Source organism: Electrona antarctica (genome assembly GCF_951216825.1).
Source record: "Electrona antarctica genome assembly, chromosome: 6".
Lineage (NCBI taxonomy): Eukaryota > Metazoa > Chordata > Actinopteri > Myctophiformes > Myctophidae > Electrona > Electrona antarctica.
This window is the reverse complement of record NC_136811.1, coordinates 19,869,261-19,880,886: the sequence shown is the minus strand read 5'-3', so window position 1 is coordinate 19,880,886 and position 11,626 is coordinate 19,869,261. Positions and strand designations below refer to the sequence as shown.

At 41.7% G+C, this 11,626-nt stretch overlaps 2 protein-coding genes across 2 annotated transcripts in view; one reads left to right on the top strand and one right to left on the bottom strand.

The window, feature by feature from the left end:
• Window positions 1-4,784: 4,784 nt before the first annotated feature.
• On the top strand, window positions 4,785-11,432 carry LOC306924358 (retinol dehydrogenase 13; the record flags this gene model as incomplete). The annotated part of the gene is made up of 6 exons (XM_079502852.1): window positions 4,785-4,812; window positions 5,571-5,762; window positions 8,178-8,339; window positions 9,280-9,399; window positions 10,281-10,485; window positions 11,327-11,432. Exons 1-6 carry the CDS (start codon window positions 4,800-4,802, stop codon window positions 11,430-11,432), a joined length of 798 nt encoding a protein of 265 aa, XP_079358978.1. The 5' UTR covers window positions 4,785-4,799.
• The window catches only part of LOC306925471 (uncharacterized protein), a 23,891-nt gene continuing 22,754 nt past the window's right edge, over window positions 10,490-11,626 (bottom strand). Inside the window, exon 11 of the transcript XR_013790254.1 lies at window positions 10,490-10,658. The gene's annotated coding sequence lies outside the window, so the exon portion shown is untranslated. The remainder of the gene's footprint in view (window positions 10,659-11,626) is intronic.

Here is an 11,626-nt window from a genome sequence, read left to right as displayed (position 1 = left end):
AAATTTGGAATGCCATGCACTGTCCCCAACAGGACTTGGAAGCAGTGGTGTTATGCTGACTTTGTACAGTAGGCTTACTAGGTACTAGCTAAATTTACTCAAGTCAAGTACAGTAGCCTACTTAAGTAGGCTACATTTAGGTACCGTATTACTTTTACTTTACTTGAGTATTTTGTTACTTTCAGCTGGCGGCTAAATAATATCACAGTAATAGTATCACACAGAATAAGTGTAACCCCGCTATCATAATTAACAGGCAGGACAGGTAAAATAGAATATAAATCTTTATTATTTTAACAGAACATATCTATATAATGACACTATACATATAAACTATACATATATGCTATACTATGCTGTACATATATACTATGAAGTGCTATGACTACATACAATGCACTTATTGTGCTGTCTACATGACATGCTATAAGTCTGTTTCAAATGCTATATAAGTCTAAGAAGTGCTGTCTAAGGGGGGTCCCTTAGGGGACACCATTCTGCAGACTTCTCAGCCTGCTGTGCTGGCCATCGCTGGTCTGTAGAGTGAGGCTGCAGTTTGACAGCATCTCCACGATGAAGATCAGCATAATGCAGATCAGGGACTGTCCTCAGCAACTTATGGTGAATATAATAATAATGCAGTGATGACCCCCACAAACGGTCAGAGCGCCTGTTCAGGGGGGGAGGAAATGGGGGGATAGCGTGTAGCTCCACATGCGCTATGCCCTCCTAGTGAGACCTTTCACTGTCAGGTGAAAAGAAGATGGTGGCTTGACGGCCTGGGTATCGGAGGAGACCCGAAGCTATCTTCACCCTCCCAATGACTTATTGGGAGGGTTATTAGAGATGTAGTACTCGCAGAGAGGCTGGGGAACGGGGAATTTGCTCATTTATCAAATTGGGATATGAATTAATAATGATAATAATAATCATATTAATTATTATAATTATTATATATTTCACTTTCATACAGAAAATCCAGCATAAAGTGCTTCACTTAATGAAATGAAAACCGAGTGCATAAACATGCATAATAGGCATATAAGAAATGGCACTGAAGGGTTAAGTTTTTTTTGCACAAGCACTGTACTGCATCCAACACAGTTTATGTTTGATCGTGGACAGTACTGAACCTTTTGTGTGAAAATTAGACAAGAAAACATGTTTAAATCATTGTTTAACATGGGCGTCAATGGGAAATTGTGACATCAACTATTTCAGCATTTTTCAATATGTTCCCCTACTTGGATTTCTTAGGACTTTTGATATGTTATTACCAACATAAAAAGTTGAAAGAGTTTGTGTTGCAATTTGTTTGAGGTTGACCCCCTTTTTTTGTTAGATTGCCTATACTAAGAGAGCTGTGTGTCATAACCCCGTGGTCACAAAGCTGCTTAGAACAAGCATTCAATAACCAAGACTCTAAAGGACAAGAGGAACAAATACCAAAATGTTGTAAAAGATATCCAATGAAGTGGTTCTGATGAATTGAAAAGGACCCCAAAGGAAACAAGCTATAGTGCTTTCTTGGCTGTTTAATCCCATTAGCAGACCTTGTATTGAACTGTACTTTCATGTGCTTGTCTTTGCAAACTGTGGCCTCGGATGTGCACAAAATGAATTCAGAATGAATGAATTCATTCTGAACAGAGATTCATACCCAACTGTTTACATGGAACCTGAATAATAAGTATTCCTATTCCTCAATTGTTTACATGACCAAAGCATTCATTCGGATTCGGAATATAACTTTGGACTATAGAGATGCAGCTATTATCTGATAAAATAAAATAAAAATATATTTTTAAGCGCAGGGTGAGAGAAGTGGTGTTTGGGAACGTTTTTCCCAAGAGATTAAAGAAATGAGGTTACGTAACGGCGGATGGTCTAAAAGGATATATATGCAATTTATCAGCGTGGTCAATGGCGAGGGTTTTCAGGAGTTGCTGCCTTCCAAAGGCAGTTAGTTTGCATGATTGCGCAGTGTGCTCAGTGCGCTGTTTCAGAACGTGCCCAGACTGCCACGACCAAAGGGATATCCCTCTGGACCGGGGGAGATATTAGACTTTTGAGGCCATCAGGCAGAGGCTCTGAGCCACTCTGCTGCCCGGGATTCGAACTTGGGTCTCCTGCGTGAAAGTCCAACATCTTAACCACTAGACCAAAGGGATATCCCTATGGACCGGGGAGATATTAGACTTTTGAGGCCATATCATATAAGGCGCCCCAAGCGGCTGCTTCGTCTGCCTTTAGGAAGGGCCGGGCCTGCGCACGCGCGCACACACACACACACACACACACACACACACACACACACACACACACACACACACACACTCTCTCATGAACTGAGCTGCACTTCAAATTCAAAGGAATCAAACAGCAGAGGGCCTATTTTTCCTTTTTTGCCGATGGGTTTCCATTGTTGGATTTGTTCTGATTCAGAAACACCTATAAAGCCATCATGTTGTATTTCACCTTTAACGTAAACTTGTGTTCAACAGATTGTGTGTCCTATAGACTCCTAGTCGATCCTCATGACTGACACAACAGCCCTCCTGGTAAGTGGCAACAGGCGGAGAACAGCGCTCCGTAGAGCGCACTTTTCTAGTCCATTTTGTGGACTATGGCAATCCATAACCCATACACTCAATTAGCCTGGACAGAATCGGCTGGTAAACGGACTGCGTGCCCACCTATCACACAGAACAACCCCGTCCCGCTGCAAAGCAGGCAGATTCCCGGTGCTGCACCGAAATGGGTGACCTGTCAAATCGTGTGACTTCTGCGATGTGGGCGAATGGAGCTCAACTGTCGAGGGGTCCGCGCACGCACAACGTCCGTCCGGGACGAGACACGGTGAAGTTTGAACGGTACCACCAGTAGGCGGCAGTAGCCTACCAGTTCAGGATGGGATTATGGGAGCTGGTTAATCTGCAGGCTTTTAATGCGCTTCTAAAAGCCTTCTCACAGATCCGCTGGCATCGGAAGGGCTTTGACAGTACAACAGAAAGCAGAGCTTTTCTAGGGGTCATTTCCACATGAGGGCAGATCTCAGTGGGTTCCTGGTCCAGCCGCGGTCCAGTGGATCGGAACCGACCATGGAGTTGCCGTTGACCAAAGTGGAGTGGACTCAGTGGGCTCGCCATGGAGCGGTGCTGACCGCCACAGCACTCTGTAAGTCACTGTCCAGTCAGTGTCCACTAGAGGTGTTAATGCTTTACTTTGTTTCATCCTAAAGGAATGACAGTAATTACTTATAGGCTACTCTTCATATAGTGACAGTTGGATGAGTGGAAACTGAAAACATAGGCTAAATATGATCAGATGGAGGTTTAATGTAATATGTGTAGCGTAATTGATTAGATTAACAACTGCAGGCTGTAGGCTAAGAATGTAATGGTTCTTTAACATAGTTTGTTAATCTACAGGTAGGCTAATGTTTGTGTGAAACTATCCATGGATTATCTTCTTAGCGAGATTCTGTCCGATTGTACATTTTAGGGTATTTTTTCGGTTAATTGAATAGCCTATATGGAAGAGAATTGTTTCGGGATAAAATATAAATATATGTATAATCATCATATAAATGCGGGAAAAAAATCTTAAAATGTAATAATACATTTTTTTTTTAAATAATCGGCTGATCGCTCTAGTCTGGCATCTTGCGTTTTGCTTTCAATACAATGACTACTGTATCCCTTATTCCCTTTTCTGTATCGGTTTTGATTGATTGATTGAATACTTTAGCCTAAGTAAGTAAAGGCTACATATGATGCCAAAAGGCCCTGAGGGCTTGTTTCCTATATTAAATTCATCGTGACATTTAAAGACATTATCATACAATAACATATACAAGAAATGTTGTCGCCATATGAGACTTAGCCTACAACTTAAGATCAATTTTATGTATGTCACACAGGTGTATGCAAAACAGCTATTTATTGGTTTATTTATTTATTATTTACTATAATCAATTAAACCAATTAGTTCTACTATATTATATATGTATACATTATCCAGTGTGTATAGTTGTATACTGAGTTGACTACTGCATGGTGTTGGCGAAGTAACTAACCTTTTCAGCAGAACACAGCCAAAGGATGCTTCTGTCGTCATGGTTACTGTTTTTGTGTGTGTGTGTGTGTGTGTGTGTGTGTGTGTGTGTGTGTGTGTGTGAGAGATACTACACGTGTGAGGAATGTCCCCACAATGAGAATGAGTATTAGAATGCTCTGGGAAATTGTCCTTTTATGGTTTAAAAAGATTTTTAGAAGGGTTACAATCAGGAAAAGATTCAGGTTTTGGGTTAGAATTAGGATTTAGACACTATAGGATTAGGGGTTGGAGTTATGCCTGATTATTTATAATTAGTTATGTGCTGGTGTTGTGCACTGACAATAATATTGAAATTCTTTATTGGGAATAATCCCTTGAGAACAGCAAGACAATAGCAGATCTACATGGTTACAATGTGTTGTGATGCATTTTGAACTTGTAGATGTCTTGTCAAAACATTGTAAAAATGACATTCATAAAACCACTGTCCTAAAATGTTGATATTCATGCAAGTGTGTGTGTGTGTGTGTGTGTGTGTGTGTGTGTGTGTGTGTGTGTGTGTGTGTGTGTGTGTGTGTGTGTGTGTGTGTGTGTGTGTGTGTGTGTGTGTGTGTGTAGTCGTGGTGGGTCTACGGTGGTGGGTCAGGGGAGGAGTGTGTCGGTGTAAGGTGCGTTTGGAGGGGAAGACGGTGGTGATCACAGGGGCAAACACTGGGATCGGCAAGGAGACGACGAAAGACATGGCCAGAAGAGGTGTGAACACTGAACAGGCACCTCACAGCATGCTGTACAGTGCCAAAACCCTTAAAGCCCAGGGTTGGCCTCGTCCGTGGCAAATGTTTGATTTTGTTTTTACACACCATTATAATGTTCTTATTTTGATAAGACCCAGTTACTGAATGTCAGTCTCCAGGTTCTCTTCAGCCCATATGACACTATGGCACATTATGAGTCCCCAAGTGGTTCTCAAACATTCTATTTGCAAGGACCCCCATAACTCCAAAATGGAACCAAATGGACTCGCCACAACGGGTCCATTTGTACACTCTCATTGTTACAAACCTGTTATGGTCATTCAGGGCAATCTCTTTATGTGTTCTGTTAATATTATTGTACGCTCAATTTGTATGTCTGTATGTCTTTAGACAAAATTAGTCCACAATCCGCAATCCATAATGTAACAATGTAATGTAATCTACATACTTTAGGTATTAACATACTGTGCCATACAGATCGGTTAAAACTATGTTAGATGGTCCTTTTGTTTAGAGGTTTATCAAACTCAATACTTAGGATTAATTAAGTAAAGACTTAACTCTCACATAATATAACTTCCAACTATTCATACAAAACATATGCATCCCCTGTTGCTGAACAAACACTCACTTTAACTTTAACAAAAACGTTTTGTTATAAAAACCTAACACATACGCTACCTTTTAACATAACATGCGTAGCTTATCCTATTCCATTTCCATTAGATTAGATTTCTAACCAAGTTGTGCTCTCAGGTGCCAGGGTGATCATGGCATGCAGAGACCTGACGCGGGCTGAGCAGGCTGCAGAGGAGATCAGGAAGCAGTCAGGAAACGGAAACATTGTGGTGCGACACCTGGACCTGGCGTCTCTCCACTCCATCAGGCTGTTTGCCAAAGAGTTCCTGTGCACGGAGGACCGACTGGACATCCTCATCAACAATGCTGGTGAGGCTTGGGAAACACCACCCATGACGAGCAGCATGGCATCTGGCAGGACAGGCAAACCAAAAAATACAGTACAGGATAAATGTGTAACTGCTGTCGGGCAGAAACCTCTCATCTCCATATTTAAAAATGTTGTGTTTTCTTGTAAATTAATGACCTCTTGGTCATACTACATCATCACACAAAGCGACAAAGGTATCAAAAATAGCAGATCTACTACAAGCTTGTCGATCTGCTAAACTTTGAATCCTGAAAAGTAACATTTATGAACATATGAGGTTTCTACCTGACAGAGACGATATACAAAATTGAAAATCTATTATAGTATTATTTTAATTAATGAAGAGGAACATCATGTCACCTGTGTTATTAGCACAAACAGGCTGACCGAAATAATGGTAAACATGGACTTCTCGTGGTTTAAGAATGGGCACACCCAGACAGTAGATTCACAAAGATGCCAAATGCCGCTCGCGGCAGGAGTCTCTTCCTGGTTTTTAGACAGCTGGTGGATGGAAACGAAGCTTGCGTCGGCTAGAAAACCGGAAATTCTTTGCCGACGCGTGGGTGGAGCTTCGTTTCCATCCACCAGCTGTCTAAAAACCAGGAAGAGACTCCTGACGCGAGCAGCATTTGGCATCTTCGTGAATCTACGGTCTCTACACACCCAGGATTTGAAATGATTTGAAATGATACTTGAAAATCACACCTGTGTGATACAGACATGCAGACATACACACACGGCCAGTCATTGGAGCGGTTAGGCACCGCTCAAAAATACATAGGAAATGAAGAAGAAAACAAAAAGGGATATTTACTCATAGTCATAGCCCATGAAAATGGGTCAGCGCAAAAAAAAAAACACTGGGCCACCCAGAGTGCCCTGCCAAGAAAAACGTTGGACGCAGAGAAAGCTGAAACACAATGCTCGCCGCAGCTGGGAAAAGGAATGACACAGTGTGTATTTAACATAGAAATGCAATCCCACGTATATATGACGTAAAAAGTGACGGATTACAGCTTTAGGAGAGTTCATTTAATTCAGGGGATTTATTCCATGCAGTTAAATCCAGATCAGTTGATTGAGTTGAAACAAGTCTCGCTGAGAAACACTGGAACATGTGCTAATGACCGATGGAATTCAAGCACGCTGGCAACGTCTGTCACTCCTTTATTTTGTGGCAGTCATGCACACAAGCACCAAACCAGCTCACTGACTGCTAAATGCCTGGTGACATCTGAATTCAATTTCAGGGGCTAGAACAGTGCCCTGAGGGGCCGCTAACAACAAACCCACGGCCACTGCTTTAGAAGCCAATCTTTCCAATGTTTGCATTGGTCCTATCTGCACATTGGACGAAGAATTACCAATATTTTTGTTTACTTAACTAAAAGCATCAATACCATTGTAGAAACACTCTGGAACAAGTAAAAGTCTGGTATACATATTTTTACTTAAGTAAAAGTATAAATTAGTGGCATCAAAATATACTTAACGGCTGGGGAAATGGGAATTGCCTTTACTAAGTTGGGACTTGAAGGGGAGAAAAAATGTTTTTTCTTTTTCCTTTGTCTTGGAGTGGCATGTTTTGCGCAACAACATAGTCTTTTCATTATTTGTCTGCCCTGAGATCTCTGAAGATTTATATTATTGAAATTGCAATAAAAATATTTTGAAAAGAAACAGTTCAATTACTCATTATGCAGAAGGTCTGATTTCACAAGTTGTCAAATGTATAAAATGCATACAAATCCTTTGAAAATGGCAGATCTATAAGCTCACAAAACTTTGCATCACGAGGCTATTTTCAAATTGCCAAAGTAGTTGAAATGGTTTTGTAATAATCAAAATCTAAAACTAGTAAATATTTGCTTCTATAAACATTTAGTGGAGTATGTAGAAGTAAAATGATTGAAAATACTCCAGTAAAGAAAAAGTAACTCAAAATGTTACTTAATACTTAATTACAGTACTTGAGTAAATGTACTGTGTTATTTTCCACCACTGGTTCTGCAATACAGTTTGCTATTAACCACATGAACCCTATAGAGCGTCACAGTCCCACCCCCTTTCATGACGACGCCAGGCCCAGTCATGTGGCATGTCTTAATACTGTAGCTACCCCAGTTAACACACAACGCTGCTGTTTAGTAGCTTTTATCATGGGTTGAATGCCGATGTCTATGGCAATGAATGGAGTAGCATGGGTTGAATGCCGATGTCTATGGCAATGAATGGAGTAGCATGGGTTGAATGCCGATGTCTATGGCAATGAATGGAGTAGCATGGGTTGAATGCCGATGTCTATGGCAATGAATGGAGTAGCATGGGTTGAATGCCGATTTCTATGGCAATGAATGGAGTAGCATGGACTTAAATCTGTGTCTGTCTGTCTTGTCTGTCCGTCCATCCAGGTGTGATGATGTGTCCAAAGTGGCTGACAGAGGACGGCTTTGAGACCCAGTTAGGTGTCAATCATTTGGGACACTTCCTGCTGACCAATCTGCTGCTGGAGAAGTTGAAGAGCTCCGCCCCCAGCCGGGTGGTCACTGTTTCCAGTATGGCTCACAAAGGAGGTAAACCTATTTTAATACTGGTTTCTACTGGACTCTGCATCCAGCATCACACAGAGGAGGCAATAGTTTATATCAGTGGTTTCCAAACTTTTTAGCCTGTGACCCAAAAGAGAAAACCAGCAGATCTAAAAGCTCACAACGTGTCGCTTCATGTCACATTGTGGGCTTGTAAATCGGCTATTTTCACTACTAAACTTTTCTTTGATTGCAGGGACCCCCAGAAGAGAAGATGTGTGTTTAAAAAAAATAGACATAGAAAGGTAGACGCCTCCTTCGGCTCTGGGGCTTATTTACTCAAGTGAGGGCCAGCTTCCGCGTTGGTGCTTCACTAGTCTCGCGTAGCCAGACAACTATTGCCACTTGCAAGAGGCAACAGTATGGCAACGTGAGACTAGTGCTTCACAGAAGCGTCCACGTGGGTCAGAGTGGACGTTAGTGTCTGAAAAGTCCCTGAAGACGCGCTGTGATTGGCCAGTAGTGACTTGTGTGGCAGTGTGCCTTCCGCACTCACGTCGATACACATGTCTTAAACGAACTGCAGCGGCCAATGAGGCATCCATTTCTCCACAAACACAATATTTTGGACCAAACAAATAATTACAAAGAAGAATAACAACAAAAAAAGTGTTGTAACCTCCCGTTTTTTCCTACTTTCTAATTCTTTGTTTGGCCCAAAACATTGTCATGATTGTCATGATTTGTCACGACAAGAGTTGTCTTTAAATAAATATTTTCTGAAAAGTCTATGAGGAAAGATCTATTTAGATCTATTTTTAATATCTATGGTTTAGAAGTGGTGGTCTCTACTGCCCACTGCTGGCCCCTAAATGTACTATATTATTTTAGACTTCAGTAATCATTTCAAAACTGATTAATAATCATCATTCATCACAGCATTGTTTGGTTGCCTGTCATGCTTTCTCTGTGTTTATCTCTCTAGGGAAGATCACCCTTGATGATTTATTCTTCGCCAAGCGTCCCTACAGCTCTTTAGAGAGCTACCAACAGAGCAAGCTAGCCAATGTCTTGTTCACCAGAGAGCTAGCCCACAGGATGCAAGGTAATACCTATAGAAATCTATAGATCTATATAATCTATACATCTGTCTACATATGCGTGTATCGTCTCTATATGTTTGTCTATTGTCTATAATCTGTGGTCGGTCTATTATCTATAACAGGGGTTCTCAAACCTTTTCATGTCAATTGGACGGACCCCCAATCCAAACCATATCTATCTGACTGCAGACAACCATCACAAAATCTTTTGTGCCAGTGACCCCCATAAGTGTTTATAAAATAATAACATAAAAAAAAACGTTTTGTTATAAAAACCTAACACATACGCTACCTTTTAACATAACATGCGTAGCTTATTCTATTCCATTTCCATTAGATTAGATTTTTATATATATATATATAATTATTTTTATTTATTTATTTATTCAAGATTTCTTTGTATACAATATGATCCCTCTGGGTCAAAACAAAACAGAATGCAGTTTCATCAACAAGCTTAAACAAACCAGATACACTAAAATGTGACACTTTCTTTTATTTTTTTAATCTATTATGTGATATTGCATTATTAGAATATATGCAGAAATTGTAGATATTCAGATATGTAGTTCTGCTATTTTTGTCATTATGTCAAAGTACAAATTGGTAGGGGTCCCTAACTGAACAATTCATTGTTCAGGGGTTGGCCATGACAATTGTCACCCCAGTCACACACTGCTGCTCCAATCTGCACCAAACTTGCCACTAACACTGTTCAGGGGTCTGCCACGAAAATGGCCACACCAAAAACACAAAAGAATTGGCCATAACTCAGTGACCATCGCTCTGATCAGTGGAATATTACTGTAGGACTGGATTTGAAGGCCGCGTATGGGCCTGGAAATCCAGTATAAAGAAAGCTCTGTCCCGTGCCCCCTCACAGGAACAGGAGTGACGTCCTACAGCCTCCATCCGGGGGTCGTATTAACAGAGCTGGGTAGACACTGGCAGAACTGGTTCCCCTTGCTGGGACCGCTGCTGTCGGTCCCCTCCCACCTCCTGATGAAGACCCCCACCGAGGGAGCCCAGACCACCATCTACTGCTCCGTCAGCCCGGGTCTGGAGGCCCTGTCCGGACGCTACTTCAGGTAGTGTCTGACAACGTTAGCTTGATATGCATTAGGCCAGTAATTCTCAACCTGTTTGGTCTGGAGACCACCGGTGTGCCACAAGGGTATTGCAAATGGGCCCTCAAATTAGAGTTGTCCCGAGTCCGATACTAGTATGGCGATACTGCTTAACCCATTCAGACCTGCCAATTCTGAAAAACAGAAAATGGATGTCGTTATATTCTGTACATATGTAGCAACAACAACCCCAAAAGGGGGTTCCCGTATTGAAATGCAGTATATAGTTACATATGGTGCCCGGTCTAGATGGGTTAAAGTGTTAGAAATACTGATTTAGAAGGCCTTTGTAGAATGGGCCTCATGGGTTAAAATGCTGGTAGTGGTATCGGCGAGTATGCCAGTCTATGCCATTCCGATACCACATCATTTATCACGATTACAATTACAGTCATATTTGAATGCTTCAGACTGTTTTATACTCTTACTGTACTATTTACATAGTAGCCTACAGTAGTATTATTTTACTAACTTGTAGCTGCACTTTAAAATTGTATCTATTCCTAGATCAGTGGTTTAATTTCATGGAATCCCATAACTCTGTACTGTACAAATGGATGGGTCCATTTGATTCCATTTGTACACTCTCAAGAGTTACAGACCTGTAAGGGTTCATTTTGAATCCTTTCAAGGAACCCTGTGAGTCCCTGAACCACTGTCCTAGAATTTTTTTAATTACACACTGATTATCGGAATCGGTATTGTGAAGGAAAAAAATGTATCGGTACATCTCTACCTCAAATGGGTGGCGGGCCTTGTGATTACAAGACGAATTGATGCAGTGATTGTGTGTTTGCTCCAGTGACTGCGCGGAGAAGACCTCGGCTCCGCAGGCCAGGGACGACGCAGTAGCCAGGAGATTGTGGGAGGAGAGCGCCCGATTGGTCGGATTAACCGACGAACAGTGACTCTGACCCGACCCTGTCCCTCCCTATCAAGAACTCTGACCCGACCCCGTCCCCCATACTTACCAAGAACTCAGGACCGCAGACGGGGGATTCCTCCAACCTGCCAGCCGGACTAGCCTGGGTTCCAGCCTGAATCGCTGTGTTCTGTGATTCTGAATTGTCACTCGCTACTCAGTCTGGGCATGCAGAGGCTG